At 39.7% G+C, this 18,446-nt stretch overlaps 1 protein-coding gene across 3 annotated transcripts in view; it reads left to right on the top strand.

The window, feature by feature from the left end:
• UNC13C (unc-13 homolog C) overlaps positions 1-18,446 on the top strand; it is a 793,844-nt gene that overhangs the window by 385,439 nt on the left and 389,959 nt on the right. For all 3 annotated transcript variants that reach the window (XM_040413932.1, XM_040413931.1, XM_040413930.1), the window contains 3 exons: positions 3,078-3,193; positions 7,993-8,156; positions 14,134-14,284. In XM_040413932.1, coding sequence (XP_040269866.1) covers positions 3,078-3,193; positions 7,993-8,156; positions 14,134-14,284 — 431 coding nt within the window. The remainder of the gene's footprint in view (positions 1-3,077; positions 3,194-7,992; positions 8,157-14,133; positions 14,285-18,446) is intronic.

Genomic DNA, 18,446 nt, shown 5'->3' with positions numbered 1-18,446 from the left:
TTCTACCAAAAGGACTTTCATGTTATTTTACATCCATACTTAAAGGGGTTTTCCAGGCAAACCTAGTTATCTCTGCATATTTGTAACCTGTATAAAAAGAATGTTGGTCTCATACTTACCTTCCACAGTGTAGTCCATTCCAAGAGCCGCCTCCCTGTCACGTGACCACTCCTGTTGGGTTTTCAGGGCTTCCAGTAAAATTCGCCATTCTTTTCTTCCTGTCTTCAGCAGGAGACGGTTCATCACTAATGACGTCACCGTCTCCTGCAAGAGGAAGATTTCTGGTCCGGCCATCTTCTCTCCCCACGCAAGTGCTCTAGGCTAAATGTTAGTGCGCATGTACTGGGAGCTCCTTCGTGAATGTCATTGCCAATGTCAGTCTACAGGCTTTTGTGTGAAACCTGTACTGACTCATGCACAGTGTGCTTAAAAGGGCTGTGCATGAGTGACAGCATAGAAATCAGCCACAGAGGCTGATTCCTATGCTGTGGGGCACTGTGGATGGTACATGGGACCCTGTGGATGCCACATGGGGGAACTGTGAATGGCATTAGGGGCACTGTGGATTCCACAAGGGAGTACTGTGAATGGCACATGAGGGCACTGTGGGTGGCATTAAGGGCATGGTAAGTGCCATTTGGGGGCACTGTAAATGGCATTAAGGGCACTGTGGATGCCACTCTGGGGCAATGTGGATGGTATTAAAGACACTGTGGAAGCCATCTGGGGGGGGCACTGTGGATGCTACATCGGGACACTGTGGATGTCACTTCTATGGGGGCCAAGATAAACACTGCAGCAGGCAGGACTGAAAAATATAGGATTAGGCGTCATGCACACAACCGTATCTGTTTGCGGTCTGCAAGTCAAGGATAAGGATACTGTCCATGTGAAATCAACATTGTTTTGCAGAGCCATTGACTTTTTGGGTTTGAGGTCTGCATTTTGAGAACTAAAATAGGACATGTTCTATCTTTTGCGGAACTGACATACGGATGTGAAAAGCACATGGATGATCTCCTATTCTTGTCCTCAAAATGCAGACCTCGAACCCAAAAAAGTCAATGGCTCTGCAAAAAATGTGGATTGTACACTGACAGTATACTTATTTATCGGTCGTATGCATGAGGCTTTGGATACACACTTTAGCAGGCAGTATCATACAATATAGGATTAGATACATGGCAGAAATCAGTATCATACAAAATAGGATTAGACACACGCTTCAGAAGGCAGGATCATACATGAGAATATTTGATACAGGAACATTATATTGTATCGCAGATGATATAGATACATACTACACCAGACAGTATCATACAAGATAGGGATAGATACACAGCTCACAGGCAGTATCGCATACAACAGGCCATTAGTGTTGGTCGAACACCAAAGTGCTTGTGTGCTCTGGTGCTCGAGTAGAACACTTCCCGATGCTCGGGTGCTCTACAGAGCACTCGATCACAATGGAAGTCAATGGGAGAACCGGAGCATTAAACCAGGCACTCCCTGCTCTGAAGAGGGGAGGGTGTTGGGACTCTAGTTCAGCTTAGGAGTCCCTGCTCTCACTCCATATATAGCTATATCCATATATAAAGTCAGTGCTTGGGGAAACCCAGTGTATTTAAATCTAATTTAGCCTGTATTTCTGAAAAGTTTCTGGCGGGATTCAAACTCACAAGCTTCTACATTACAGCCAAGAATCTTAACCACTACACTATAGAGCTGCATGGCCAGTTACTTAAAAAATAATAATAAATAAATAAATAAAAATATGAGACTTCTGCTGTATAGGAATACTTACTAGTAGTAACAAGTATTCCTATACAGCAGAAGTCTCCTTTTTTTTTTTACCTGGCCATGCAGCTCTATAGTCTAGTGGTTAACATTCTGGCCTGTAATGTAGAAGGTTGTGAGTTTGAATCCCACCAGATTCTTTTCAGAAATAGAGGCTAAATTTAATTTAAACCGATCATGCTTGCCAACACTACAGGCTATGTATCAGGCTTAGCAAGCTGTATCATACATGATATGATTAGATACAGATGTGTTTGCTGACTACTTGCTGTTTATTGCACTCATAGATAGTGAGAGAACAGCCTGTGGACTGTCAGTGATGTGATTTTGACACTGAGTGAGAAATTGACTAGCCAGATTTATTATAGGTTTAGTAACATAGCAACAGGAGTTATAGTTAGAGTAGCTCCTGCAGACTGAACAGTGTAGGGGGCATGTCCAGCCTGTGACTCATCACTGTGCAGAGCAGCCAGGCTTGTTTATCAATAAAGTTATGTATTCAACAAAACAGGAAAGAGAGAAAGTAAACAGATCTGCCAGGATAGTCTGATGCCCATACAGGGGGAACGAAAGCGCAGACATGAAAAACAGGCGAGGGGTGTTAAGAACATTTAAAAATAATTTATATTTTTGGACCGGACAACCTGTTTAATTGTACTTTTATGATGTATGCATACTTTATCTGTATGATATATCGATATCGGTCATAGTAAATTGTTTGTGTAATCTGTATTGTAGCCAAAACTTCATAACGCTAGATATAGTGTATGAAAACACATGCACATAGTGTTGCAAAGTTTTATTTAGATAATGTGCTTTCTGTACCATGCAATAGGTATTACTCCATTTCCCTTCCATCTTTATTTCTAATGGCTTATGCACAGTATATCCATAACAGTCCTGGCACGGCATGTGATGTAAAACTATTCTGTATACCAAGCTAGTGAGAATACCGCACCGGCATGTTGGAAATGAATTTGTATGGCAAATAGTTGCACAGCCGAAGACTAACTAATTTGTAGAGGAAATAAAAAAATGTGTGTACAGCCTCAATTACAACTGTACTGCTGCTAGAACAAGCTCTTGCATCCTAATGAGGATGACAATTCCTGTATCTCTAGTGTAGCGAAAATGACTGTTTGCAGCTTAGCCAGCGTAATGCATTCAAACAATGGGAATAGACATCTGTTTTCAGCTCTCGATTATTGAGACAATGGAAATAGTTATACTCCAGGTAGACAAAATTGGTCATTGCTGACTTGTCTTTTCCTCTTTCTCAGAAAAACGGACAGATAAATCCGCTGTCTCTGGTGCCATAAGGCTGAAAATTCATGTTGAAATCAAGGGAGAAGAAAACGTGCCGCCTTACCACATACAGTACACTTGCTTACATGAGGTAAGGTTAAAATCACCATAAAACTGAATAAAATGGTAATATTAATGGAAATAGGAACACATTTGAAGTATTGTTGACATAGAGCTACTATATTCAGAAGTCATGCTTTTCTGCCAATCTGTAGCTTTATGTGGTTTTCCAGGATTATGGCCATTTCTAGGTAGCCCGTAACATGTAGTATACACTGTATAAAAAAATCACACTCACCTCTGTCAACCCCAGACATAGCCCCCCCTCTACTCGCCTTGCTGTGTTATATGGTAATCACTTTGGACGCTCTTACTTATCCAAGCCATTCGAGATGTTTTCTTGTGACACATCATACCGTACTTCATATTAGTGGTGAATTTGAGTTGATACGTTTTACCTTTATGCATAAAAAAAAAATTCGCTATTTTCAAAATTAGAATCTCTCTCTTTAAAGGGCTTGTTCACACGAACTTGCCGTATTTTGCAGTCCGCAAATTGCGGATCTGCAAAACACAGATGCTGCCCGTGTGCTTTCCGCAATTTGCGGAATGGACGGCCCTTTATAGAAATACCTATTCTTGTCCGCAAAACGGACAAGAATAGGACCAGACTCATAATTTTTGTGGGGCCACTGAACAGAGCAACAGATGCGGACAGCACACGGAGTGCTGTCTGCATCTTTTGCGGCCCCATTGAAGTGAATGCGGAGCCAAACCACAGTCGTGTGAATGAGCCCTAAGACAGATAGTGATACTTCATAAAATAGTTATTACTTTACATTCCCCGTATGTATACTTTATGTTTGATTCATTTTTTAAATGTCATTTTCTTTTTTTTAGGAAGTTAGAAGGCTTAGAAGTTTAGAAGCAAATGTTAAAATTTTTTATAAAATTGCCAAAACCCACTTTTTTAAGGACCAGTTCAGTTATTGAGTCGCTTTGTAGGACCTAATTTCTAGAAAGCCCCGATAAATGACCCCATTTTAGAAACTACACCTCTCAAGTTATTCAAAACTGATTTTACAAACTTTGTTAACCCTTTAGGTGTTCCACAAGAATTAAAGCAAAATGAAGGGGACATTTTAAAATTTAACTGTTTTGCGCAGATTTTCTATTTTGATAAATTTTTCCCATTACACAGTAAGGGTTAACATCCAAACAAACCTCAATATTTATTACCCTGATTCTGCAGTTACAGAAACACCCCATATGTGGTTGTAACCTGCTGTATGGGCACATGACAGGACACAGAAGGGAAGAAGCGCCATATTGTTAACGGAGGGCAGACTTTGCTGGAATGGATTTCAGGTGCCATGTCAGATTTGAAGAGACCCTGAGGTACCCCTAGAAAGAAAACCACCAAAATTGACCTAATTTTGGAAACTACACCCCTCAAGGAATAAATCTAGTGGTGAAGTGAACAAGCGTTTCATAGAATTTAGAAGTGAATGGCTGTGAAAATGAAAAATGTACTTTTATTTCCAATATAATGTTGCTTTAGCTTTACATTTTTTTATTTTCACAAGGGCTAACAGGAGAAAATACACCCCACAATTTGTTTTGCATTTTTTCCTGAACATGGCAACACCATATATGTGGTTGTAAACTGCTGTTTGGGGACACGGCGGCATTCAGAAGGGAAGGAGCAGCATCGGGATTTTCTAACATATAATTTGTTAAATTTGATTTTAGGGGCCATAACATTTTTATTTTTTCACCAATGTAGCAGTGTGGGGGCTTGTTTTTTGCAGGACGGGCTGTAGTTTTTATTGGTATTATTCTGGGGTACATATTACTTTTTGATCACTTTGTATTAAAAATTTTGTGGAGGTGAATTGGGTAAAAATGGCAATGTCAATGTGTCAATTTTTATTTTTATTTTTTACAGGGGTTTTTATGGGGTTCCTCTTGCGGTAAATATGATATGATAATTTTTTTCTGTGGGTTGATACAGTTATGGTGATACAAAATGTATATAGTTTTTTTATGGTTTTACAACTTTTTTTAGCATAAAATAATTTTTGTGTTTAAAATTAATTATATTTTGCATCACCGTATACTTACATCAATGCCATTTTTATTTTTTCACCAATGTACAGTAGCTCTATGGGGGCTTTTTTCTGGACGGGCTGTACATATGACTTTTTGATCACTTGTTATTTATTTTTTGTGGAGGTGAGGTGACAAAAACAGCAATTCCGTCATTGTTGAGATCACAGCCTGAAACTGGCATTTTAACACTAAAGCGCTCCGATTGGCTTCCCCGTTGTCTCTGCTCGGAGACTCCGGGGCTGTGACACTTTATAGTGGTACAGCCCCGGTAAGCAATATGGACGTGACTTTACGTCCAAATGCAGTTAATTACTTGCGATTTGGACGTACAGTTACGTCCAAATGTGTGAAGGGGCTAACAGAGGCAGTATATGTGACCTGGTTTGTACCTCGCTTAGAAGTAGACAATCCAGCGACCAGAATATCACCAAACAGAGCCAGGGTCCCAAATCAGAGCAAGTGAGTATGATTTTTTCATTAGGCATCTCGGGGCTAGTTAAAAATCCTGGAACACTCCTTTAAGATCTTATGTAGAGACTTTAAAGGGGTTGCCTGGTTTGGAAACCAAATATACCAAAGAAAAAGATTCTGAGTTTTAGCTGTTCCCGACCTTCATCTAGTTCCTGTCCTTCAGTCCATTATTTACTATAAGAACAGTGTAATGCTTCATTTCTTCTGTGCTGGCACTGTAGGGAAATTGCATACTTGCTGCTTGGTTCCTCCACAGATTACAGCTGATTACTAAGCAATGTTTTACTACATAGAGATAACACATTGAGGGGATGTATTAAGACTGGAGATTCTTTTTAAGAGGTTATAAATCTGGCACATCTTTGGCAGTTCCATGTGCTTGAAAATGAAATCTATGTCACCAGGTTGCTGGCATATATTTATGTTGTAATGTGGACCAGTTTCACCAGTTTTATGGTGTACCTATTGGTAAATGTGTTGGTCTGTAGAGCAAACAAGCATTGGTGTACATAGATTTCAATAATAAGAAACCGGTTTGTCCCACCAAGATCAAGTGGTAATCATAAAAAGTCACGACTAGTAAGAGGGCGCACACCATGAAACACACTTCGCCCCACTGTGTCACAATAAAATGTTTTCAGCAGCTCTTCATACACCTCTGTTGTAATGAAGCCAAGTTAAAGGGGTTGTCCCATGAAAAATGTTCTGCAGTTTTCAAACCAGCACCTGGACCTGAATACATTTGTAATTGCATGTAATTAAAAATTTAGCATAGCCACTGAGTTATCCAATAAAATGTATCTGTATAGCGCCACCTGCTGTTTGTTTTTTTCTTTATTTTTCTGACCACCTAGCTGAGGTTTGAAAGGGAAAGAGCTACAGTAAAAATATGTCCCCTGATCTGTGGCAGAAAGGACGCGCCCCCTGAGCTGCCTGCTTGAACTAAATCTAGCAGACCAATTGGAGCAATTAATGGGGAGCGCTCTGAATCCATATGAGGTACAGGGCTAATTCTATCTTTGTTAAAAGGAGACTGTCACGTCCTATATGAATTTTACATTAATCATGGAATAACTAGAGATGAGTGAATTATTGCAAAATTCGATTTGGCTGCTTTGCAGAATTTTACAAAAAAATTGGTTTTGTGACTAACTACTTCATCACAAAGCACATTTTTTTGTAAGTAGTGAGTTCAATGACTGGGAGCAGTGCAATTGTACCCCTCAGGTGCTGCGTTCATACATGATCGCCGCATCTGATCTAAATAACAGTGTAAAATTAAAAAAATATATATATCATACTTACCTGATCCATTTGCTCGTGATGGGCTGGCCGCCTCCATCTTGCTTGAAGATCTGGTGCAAAATCTAGCTGGACTTTTTCCATCATGTGAGGATATGCTCTTTATCTACCACCAATGAAGTTATAAAATCCTCAGTTTCAGGTCTCTTGTTGTATGACACCACTGTGTGCAGAAGACTGTATGGCGGTACACAGAATCCCTGTGGCTCTGTGCTACGGAGCTATAGGCACTCAATTTGCTGCTGTCTGTTGTATTAGGGATATATTCTCTTCTAAATGTGATGCTTCTAGGAAAGGATACAATTTTTATAAAAAATTCAGCGTTACATGGAACAAATATTGCATTTGGAAAGTGGTTAATCAACTTTGATGCCTTAAGGTAAAATAGTGACTCTTAAAATGGGCACAATGATGCAGGAATTGTGAATTCCAAATCCATGAATCACTTCATTCCCCTTTATGATGTCTTGTTGCGTGCATAGGAGCTGATGAACAGTCGCCATGTGCAGAATAACCAAATATCTATTGATTTTCTTTCTAAACAAATCCGGAGTGTCATGTATTTTATATTAATAGGTGGTACTTGCAGGAAAACCAAGATGTGCTGTAATATGGTAGTGGTCCCATATCTCATCTTGCAGTTGTTTTCTTCTTTCTTTTGTTTTCCTCCCCTTATGAGGAAATGCTTTATCTCGGATTACTGAAGTAAGGTTATCTTATGCCAGCAGGCTGGCTAGCTATGTTTTATCTCTGAACCTGTGAGCTTGCAATTTGCTTCAGAAGTATGTGTCTGGCGTAGAAAATATCATATATATCTTACCACCTGTTGCCTTTTCTTGATGCTGTAAATTGTGTTATTGCTCAGGTAGCACACACATCTCACTTTCATATGAATCAGAGAATTTAATGACTGAATTTTCAGTTTCAAAAACACCTATGTATTGAGCTGGCACTACCTAGAGTCTAGGTGTCCCTGATGTTATAAAACATTTTTTTTACCCACAGAACTTGTTCCACTACTTGACAGAAGTTCAGAATAATGGCATTGTTAAGATCCCTGAAGTTAAAGGAGATGAAGCCTGGAAGGTTTACTTTGATGATAGCGCGCAAGAAATAGTGGATGAATTTGCAATGCGCTATGGAATAGAGTCTATTTATCAGGCTATGACGTAAGTATAAAAACAAGGTAAAAGCAAACAAAGAGCTGCTAAAAAAAAGTGGAAACATTGAGGAAAGATAAAGGAAAGAAAAAGGGAGAGGGAGGAAGAAAAGACTTTCAGTAAATAGTTGTTGCTTTTTTATTACAAATGTTCAGTTCCAGTAGACATAATTCTAGATATTCAAGGTCTTCCTCAAGATTGTCAAGAAGTTTTTATTTATGAAGCTGCTTGTAGTGTCTTGGTAGACAATAGTAAATATATTTTAGAATGGCATTGAAAGGAATATAAATGAGTAATACATTACTATTTGTATTATGTTTTCTTCTGATTTTAGCTTGAACTATTATTAGTAACATTGGCCTACTGTAATCAATATCTTACATTCCTTCATATGGACCATAAGAATAATTCTCTTTAAAATGAATCTAAGCTAAAAATTCAGTATTTTCCAACAGATGAAAATATGGCTTAACTTACAATTGCTCCCACAATAGGGAGCTCTTGACACTTTGAACACTGTGAACCAAGTGTTCCAAGCAGACTGAATTCATACAGTTTTTGTCACTAGGTATTTGCACGCAAAGAAGTTAAGCATTTTGATTTCTCAGAAATAACTTTTATCTGGAATGCTTAAAGGGGTTCTCCAGGAATTTGATATTGAGGGACTATCTTCAAGATAGGTCATCAATATCAGATCAGTAGCAGTCCAACTCTCAGCACCCCCATGATCAGCTGTATGAAGAGGCTGTGGTGCTCCTTGCGGGCTTAGACCTCCTCCTAGGCCAGTGATGTCACCGTACATCGATCACATGGTCTAGAAACAGCTTAGTCCCAATCAAATGGACGATGCTGTGCTTAGTAAGCTGTGAGTAGGTTAGCAGAGTTCTGGTGAACTCTGAAGCTTCATCTAACAGCTGGTCTGACACCCAGCCCATCTCATATTGATGACGTATCCTGAGGATAGGCCATCAATATGAAAATTCCAGAGAATCCCTTTAAAGACTCAATTTCAGTTTATATAGCCTCTAAGTGTAAAGGAAATAAATAGTATACATATGAGTAACCCTCATTTTTAAACATACAAAATAGACAATGTAGAGGTAAGAGTCTAACTTCAATATATCATAGCCAGTAATAAGTCATCACTGGAGAATTTGGGTCATGTACCTATTCTACTGTTTGAATGAGAAGTGTTTTTAATACCAGTGTCCCTGAGCCTTTAGCATACAATATGTACAAACATACAGTGTGGGACACTTTTTCCCAAGCTGGGGTCCTTGGAGGCCATTCAGAAGCTCACTGGCAGTAAGCTTCACTTTAAATGTTAGGAATGGCCCTTGAAAGATGCTTGCATGGTAGAACTGGCCTACCAGAGTACCAGCGGATCCTGTGGTGGGCCCAGGCTCTCATACCATAGTGAGCTCTAAAGATCCAGGAGAAAAAAACTAAGATTTTGAGCTGCTTTTCAAGCAGACTACTAGTCTACTGATGATAGAGGGGTTGGGCCCTGAGAATACATTTTTCTGATGGGCTCAAGGAACCCCACTATGATACTAGGAGCTTAACATGGTGTGGAAAGAACAATGAGCATGTCTGAATTAAGTAATGCTTATTCCACCCACACATTTACTGTCTCTGGTCAATAAACACTGGGGTAAATTTGATGTGACTGATACAAGATGGAGGCATTTTTCCAGGCGATCTATTGCATGCATACAGCTTTCAGCAGCTGAACCCCTTATTTGCAGGATAAAACTTACTAGGAAAGGTTAAAGGACCTTAATATGTATAGCTTGGAAGAAAGAAGAGACAGAGGGGATATGATAGAAACTTTTAAATACATAAAGGGAATCAACTCGGTAAAGGAGGAGAGCATATTTAAAAGAAGAAAAACTACCACAAGAGGACACAGTTTTAAATTAGAGGGGCAAAGGTTTAAAAGTAATATAAGGAAGTATTACTTTACTGAGAGAGTAGTGAATGCATGGAATAGCCTTCCTGCAGAAGTGGTAGCTGCAAATACAGTGAAGGGGTTTAAGCATGCATGGGATAGGCATAAGGCTATCCTTCATATAAGATAGGGCCAGGGACTATTCATAGGATTCAGATATATTGGGCAGACTAGATGGGCCAAATGGTTCTTATCTGCCGACACATTCTATGTTTCTATGTTTCTATGTTTCTATTTTCATAGACAAAACTACTCTGCATATCTTCATATATTTATTGGTTTGTACACATATGTGGCTGAGCTTTGTAAGGCAACTAAAGATGATAAATCATCATAGTAGAGTCATGGCATTTACATAGTCTGCAAGGGTTCTATTTGATATAACTAAGGTTGAGCGAACACCTGGAAGTTCGGGTTCGCCGGGTTCGGGACCCGAACTTGACCCCAAACCCCATTGAAGTCAATGGGGATCCGAACTTTGGGGCACTAAAATGGCTCTAAAAAAGTCATAGAAAGGGCTAGAGGGCTGCAAATGGAGGCAAAATAGGGGTAAGAGCAGGACAATTGCCCTGCAAACAAATGTGGATAGGGAAATGAACTAAAATAACATAGAATAAAAAAAAAAATGTAAAAAATAATTATCTTGAACTAGGAAGCTGAGGCCAAAGTGGAGTAGGAGGTTGAGGAGGTAGTGGAAGCGGTGGAGGAGGAGGAGGTAGCCAAAACTATTTTTGTAGTTTTTATTTTTTTATTTTCTTATTTTTTTTAAATTTGGGAAGACCCCAAAACATTGTGAAATATTAAAAAGAAAACAACAAGAAAGTGAGCTGGAGTATAACAATTCTCACAAGGTACGGACAAGTCCTGTGGGATCCTTGCCTAGTTCATTTTAATGAATGTGAGCTTGTCCACATTGGCTGTGGACAGACGGCTGCACTTGTCTGTGATCACCCCCCCTGCCGCGCTGAACACACGTTCGAACAATACATTGGCCGCAGGGCAAGCCAGCACCTCCAAGGCGTAAAGGGCAAGCTCAGGCCATGTGCCCAATTTGGAGACCCAGAAGTTGAATGGGGAAGACCAATCAGTCAGTACGTGTAGGCGTGTGCACACGTACTGTTCCACCATGTTGCTGAAATGCTGCCTCCTGCTAAGACGTTCCATATCAGCTGGTGGTGCTGGTTGTTGTGGCGTGCTGACAAAGCTTTTCCACATTTCGGCCATGCTAACCCTGCCTTCTGAGGTGCTGGCGGTGCCCCAGCTACGTTGGTGACTTCTTCCTCCTCCTCTGCCTTTGTCTTGTGCTTCCACTGAGCCCCTGGTGTCAGGTGGGAATGCCACCAGCAGAGCATCTACCAGCGTGCGCTTGTACTCGCGTATCTTTCGATCGTATCCGAGACAATATGAAGAAGCTGGAGGCACTGTCAGCCACCCAATCTACTACCGCCTCTACTTGTTCTGGCCTCACCATTCGTACAGCGGTATTCGAGACTACAAAATAACGCTGAACGTTCTGTCACCTACATGCACCTGAGGAAGGTGCTTCATTTGGGCGTGTAGCTGGCACAGATTGACTACGTCCTCTCCCTGCAACAGGAGCTCTACCAACCCCAGCAGCACCACGATCAGGGCCACGTCCCTTATTTGATGCTCTCCTCATTGTTTGAGGTCACCCACTGAACTAACAGACAGATTAACTATATTATTTTCCCTGTCATGTATGCAGTGCAGGTGAACTTCACGCAATAAATGGGAATATGACATGCACCTAACTAACTGATGGATTACCTATATCAATTTCCCTGTCACGTATGCAGTGCAGGTGTACTTCACGTGCACATAACTAACAGACGGATTAACTATTAGCTTTCTGTGTCAGGGGTGCAAAGATGGTGTATTGCACCCACAAAAAATCACGCTAACACTGTCCCTCACTTCAGCTGCCTGCTTTCTGTCTCTTCACTATTGAGAGCTGATGGGTGGTGCTACACGTGATCCAGCTTATATAGAGTCTGGGTCACATGATGCACCGGCCAATCACAGCCATGCCATTAGTAGGCATGGCTGTGATGGCTTCTAAGGGCACACAGCTTAAAAGCTTGTTGATTGGCTGCCCTGCAGCCTTTCAACAAGTTTTATTAAATGCCCGAACAACGAACTCGAACCCAAACTTTTCCGGCAAAGTTCGGATTCGGGTACCAAAAATAGTAAAGTTTGGTATGGACACTAGATATAACACATTGTTTATTGTGTATGTATGAAGCAGTATCAGGCAATCTATCAGCAATCTGGACACAATTCTTCCACAATAAGAGACATAAATCATCACCAGGGTATTTTAAGCAGACATTGAGGATTTACTTATTTTCTGCAACCAATTTATCCCCAAGAGCAGGAAGATTCAGGTAAGCACATAAGAAATAACACAGCAGTTTCATGGATTACTGGACCCCCATATTTCATGCTTCATATTTTTTCTCGAGAGGATAGGAGCACATTCATAATATTAAAGGCTGTGGAAGATGCACAAAAATAAAAATTCTTCTCACTTTGTCAACTTTTTCATATTCTTCCTAGACAAGCTGAGATTTACAAAAGCTCACAAAAAATGCCACTTACATCTGAAGGATCTTAGTCAAGAATAGACCAGTGTATTTTCTATATCCCATCTCAAGTGACTCAGCAGGTTATATATTTCACAGATCACTGCACAAAGCTGATATAGTTGATAAAAACAAAAAATATCTCTTTAAAAAAGACAAAACTTAGGAGAATCAAACTATGTTTTATTTTAGGCTGAAAATGCGATTCATTTTTGCTTGTAAATGTACTGCATGGCTATAAGTTTATGCTATTCTTCTTGTCATCTGCATTTCAAAATCTAAAGTTAATCCATGTCCAGTGACACCACTAATGCATTACTTTAGAAAAGTTTCAGTTTCTTTTTCAGTCATGCAACTTTTAGGAGCTATTCTGACTTAGGGCTCATGCACACAAACATATTTTCTTTCCGCGTCTGTTCCGGTTTTTATTGCGGATCGTATGCAGAACAAAAAAAAAGCGGAAGTTACTCCGTGTGCAATCCAGTTCTGTATGTCCGTATTTCCATTCTGCAAAAAAAAAAAAGAACATGTTCTATTATCGTCCGCATCACGGACAAGGATAGTACTGTTCTATTAGGGGCTGACTGTTCCGTTCCACAAAATACGGATGCACACGGATGTCACCCATATTTTTTGCGGATCCGTTTTTGCAGACTGCAAAATACATGCGGTCGTGTGCATGAGCCCTTAATGACATAATGAATCATGGTTAGCTCCCTCACACAAATAGATCCTTGAAAAAAAAAATCTAAAAATCCCTTATGCTTACCTTATATATCCCTGTGAGTTGCTGGGAATTTCTAGGGAGAAATTACAAGCTGAAAATGTTATGTCATTGGTATGTATCACTTACATTTAAAGGGATTTTTTAAGGAGTACAATACTGATGCCCTATCCAGAGGATAGGTCATCAATATCTGGTCTGACTCCCAGGACTCCTGCTGATCAGCTGTTTGAAAAGGATGTGGTATTCCGATGAGGACTGTGGTCTGTTCCTAGACCAGTGACATCCCGTTTACATGGCGTATGTGGAGCTCAGTCCCATTCAAGTGAATGGACCTGGGCTGCAATAGCAAGTACTATACATTGTGCAACACTGTGCTTGGTAAACTGCAAGGTAGGCTGCAGAACTCACCTGAGCACCACAACCTCTTGTCTTGAGGATAGGCCATCAATATTGCACTCCTGTAAACCCCTTTAAGAATAATTAGTGGCTACGCTGGTCTCCATAGCACCATGGGGATGTAGTGTCGTCACTGGCAGCAGTGAATGACCACACTATTCATGAAAGACTCCATAAGTATAAATTATAGTGTATACATTGGCTAGAGTGCCCCTTCAATGCAATTTGCTGCATAATTCTGCAATTTAATCATTTTAGATTATGTAATTTTGTTTTTAACACATGGTGATATGTTTTATGTTTTTATAGGCATTTTTCCTGTCTGTCTTCCAAATACATGTGCCCAGGTGTACCAGCTGTCATGAGTACCTTATTGGCGAATATCAATGCATTTTATGCTCACACAACAGCTACAACAAATGTTTCAGCATCAGACCGATTTGGTGCTACCAATTTTGGGGTGAGTGATATTATGAATTGTTATGAATGTTCATGTATGGATATATAACGGATAGGATCTCTGATTCCTTGTTTCAGTGAATTTGCCTCAGTAGCTCTGTATTCCAATCTTGAAATATTATATCCCTTTTAACAGTTGGTGTTTTTGATCATTGAAGGAGCATTCCCATGTTGCAATTTTATGGCTATTGCTAGAATATCACTAAGATTGGTGGCCCTTTGATCTTTGATGCCACCAGCCACAATGGCAGTCATGTTATGCAAGAGAAACTGTGAAGGACCCAAAGTTCTTGTTACATTGGTGTTTCACTTGTTGCCATTGTATTGTGTGTGCAGGCTTCGGCTTCTTGTGGGTTGAATTGTGCCATTGTGTCCTATGGGTGTTCATTTTGCCCTTGTTCTGTGCATCCTGTCCTCGGTACTTGTGGTGTGAATTTATGTCTATGTGCTTGTATTTCTCCTCGGTTCTGTATTGCGGGGGTTAATTATTTTCTGGCTGAGTGTGTGTGCATCTGCTCGTCGATTAAGTCCATTAACCCCTTCCCAACATATGACATAATAGTACGTCATGGGGACAAGTGACTTGCCGTATTTTGACGTACTATTACGTCATGGTGATCGGGCGGGCTATCAGGATCTTCCAGGCCCCTGCTGTATCCGCCATCATCACTGTAAAAGCAGTTGCCGGCGGATTAACCCCTTCTATGCCCGCGATCAGCACTGACACTAAAAACATGGACAAAAAAAATTGAGACACTAAAAACATCTATTATTGTGTTAAAGTGAAATAAAAAAAAAAGTTTACATAATATGTATTGCTGCAACCATAACAACCTGCTCTATAAAAATATCACATGACCTAACCCCTTAGGTGAACACAGTAAAAAAAAAAAATAATAATAAAAAAAGCCACTTTTTGTCACCTAACATCAAAAAATAAAAAAGCTATGGCTCTCAGACTATGGAGACACTAAAACATTTTTTTGGTTTGAAAAATGCTATTATTGTGTAAAACTTAAATAAATTTGAAAAAGTATACATATTAGGTATTGCCATGACTGTAACGACCTGCTCTATAAAAATGCTACATGACTTAACCTATCAGGTGAATGCTGTAAAAATAAATAAATAAAAAAGGTGCCAAAACAACCAATTTTTTGGTCGCCTAGCCCTATAAAGTGTAATAATGAATGATCAAAAAATCATATGTTCCCAAAATTGGGACCAATAAAAACGTCAACTCTTCCTGCAAAAAATGAGCCCTTGCACAAGGCGATTGGCATAAAAATACAAAACAATAAGGCGTTCAGAAAATGAATACACAAAAACATAATTTTTTTTCAAAAATGCTTTATTATCTAAAACTGAAACAAACAATCAAACAAAGAAAGTAGACATATTTGATATGATTGCATCCATAACAACCTGATCTATAAAAATAGCACATGATCCACCCTGTCAGATGAATGTTATAAAATAAAACTGTGCCAAAACAGCCATTTTTTTGTTACCTTGACTCACAAAAACGTAATGTAGAGCAATTAATTATATGTACCCCAAAATAGTTCCAATATGGCACTTATCCCCTAGTTTCCAAAATGGGGTCACATTTTGGGAGTTTCTACTGTAAGAGTGCATTGGGGGGCTTCAAATGGGACATGGCATCTAAAAACCAGTCCAGAAAAATCTGCCTTCCAAAAACTATATGGTGCTCTTTTTCTTCTGCGCCCTGCCGTGTGCCCTTACATCAGTTTACTACCACATGTGGGGTGTTTCTGTAAACCGCAGAATAACCCACAAAGTGACTACAGGTCCTTAAAAAGTGGGTTTTGGAAATTTTCTTAACATTTTTAAAAATTGCTTCTAAAATTCTAAGCCTTCTAACGTCCTAAAAAAATAAAATGACATTTACAAAATGATGCCAACATAAAGTAGACATATGGGGAATGTTAAGTAAATATTTTATGAGGTACCACTTTCTGTTTTAAAAGCAGAGCAATTGAAATTTTGAAAATTGTGAATATTTCAAAATTTTGGGTAAATTTGGGATTTTTTCATAAATAAAGGTGAAAATTTGGGATTTTTTCATGTCAGATTTGCAAAAAAATTACCTGGGCAGAAGGATGAAAACTGGCCTGGAGTAGAAGGGGTTAAGTCTGCTATATATTTTCCCTGAGTTTTCTGTCAGTCTGGTATATACAGTCGTGGCCAAAAGTTTTGAGAATGACACAAATATTAGTTTTCACAAAGTTTGCTGCTAAACTGCTTTTAGATCTTTGTTTCAGTTTTTTCTGTGATGTAGTGAAATATAATTACACGCACGTCATACGTTTCAAAGGCTTTTATCAACAATTACATGACATTTATGCAGTAGAGTCAGTATTTGCAGTGTTGGCCCTTCTTTTTCAGGACCTCTGTAATTCGACTGGGCATGCTCTCAATCAACTTCTGGGCCAATTCCTGACTGACAGCAACCCATTCTTTCATAATCGCTTCTTGGAGTTTGTCAGAATTAGTGGGTTTTTGTTTGTCCACCTGCCTCTTGAGGATTGACCACAAGTTCTCAATGGGATTAAGATCTGGGGAGTTTCCAGGCCATGGACCCAAAATGTCAACGTTTTGGTCCCCGAGCCACTTAGTTATCACTTTTGCCTTATGGCACGGTGCTCCATCGTGCTGGAAAATGCATTGTTCTTCACCAAACTGTTGTTGGAAGAAGTTGTTGTTGGACGGTGTTTTGGTACCATTCTTTATTCATGGCTGTGTTTTTGGGCAAAATTGTGAGTGAGCCCATTCCCTTGAATGAGAAGCAACCCCACACATGAATGATCTCAGGATGCTTTACTGTTGGCATGACACAGGAGTGATGGTAGCGCTCACCTTTTCTTCTCCGGACAAGCCTTTTTCCAGATGCCCCAAACAATCGGAAAGAGGCTTCATCGGAGAATATGACTTTGCCCCAGTCCTCAGCAGTCCATTCACCATACTTTCTGCAGAAGATCAACCTGTCCCTGATTTTTTTTTGGAGAGAAGTGGCTTCTTTGCTGCCCTTCTTGACACCAGGCCATCTTCCAAAAGTCTTCGCCTCACTGTGCGTGCAGATGCGCTCACACCTGCCTGCTGCCATTCCTGAGCAAGCTCTGCACTGGTGGCACTCTGATCCCGCAGCTGAATCCTCTTTAGGAGACAATCCTGGCGCTTGCTGGACTTTCTTGGATGCCCTGAAGCCTTCTTAACAAGAATTAAACCTCTTTCCTTGAAGTTCTTGATGATCCTATAAATTGTTGATTGAGGTGCAATCTTAGTAGCCACAATATCCTTGCCTGTAAAGCCATTTTTATGCAACGCAATGATGGCTGCACGCGTTTCTTTGCAGGTCACCATGGTTAACAATGGAAGAACAATGATTTCAAGCATCACCCTCCTTTTAGCATGTCAAGTCTGCCATTTTAACCCAATCAGCCTGACATAATGATCTCCAGCCTTGTGCTCGTCAACATTCTCACCTGAGTTAACAAGACGATTACTGAAATGATCTCAGCAGGTCCTTTAATGACAGCAATTAAATGCAGTGGAAAGTTTTTTTGGGATTAAGTTAATTTTCATGGCAAAGAAGGACTATGCAATTCATCTGATCACTCTTCATAACATTCTGGAGTATATGCAAATTGCTATTCTAAAAACTTAAGCAGCAACTTTTCCAATTTCCAATATTTATCTAATTCTCAAAACTTTTGGCCACAACTGTACACTCACCTAAAGAATTATTAGGAACACCTGTTCTATTTCTCATTAATGCAATTATCTAGTCAACCAATCACATGGCAGTTGCTTCAATGCATTTAGGGGTGTGGTCCTGGTCAAGACAATCTCCTGAACTCCAAACTGAATGTCAGAATGGGAAAGAAAGGTGATTTAAGCAATTTTTTTTATTATTTTTTATTTTGTAAATTCTTTATTTTCAATTTTCATATAATTGAGTAGCAAATATGCATTAGTATGACAGAAAAAGAATGCAGTTGTGACTGAGTTTCTCACGTCATACAGTAGCAGACAATGAAAGTTACATAAAATGCATACATGTATACAAATGTTAACAGATCAATATGGCTATAGACAATATCAAACAGGGTGGGGAGAGCATGCATATTCTTTTCTAACTT

Source organism: Bufo bufo, chromosome 1, assembly GCF_905171765.1.
Source record: "Bufo bufo chromosome 1, aBufBuf1.1, whole genome shotgun sequence".
In the NCBI taxonomy this organism is placed as follows: Eukaryota; Metazoa; Chordata; class Amphibia; order Anura; family Bufonidae; genus Bufo; species Bufo bufo.
This window is presented reverse-complemented; position numbering and strand designations above follow the sequence as displayed.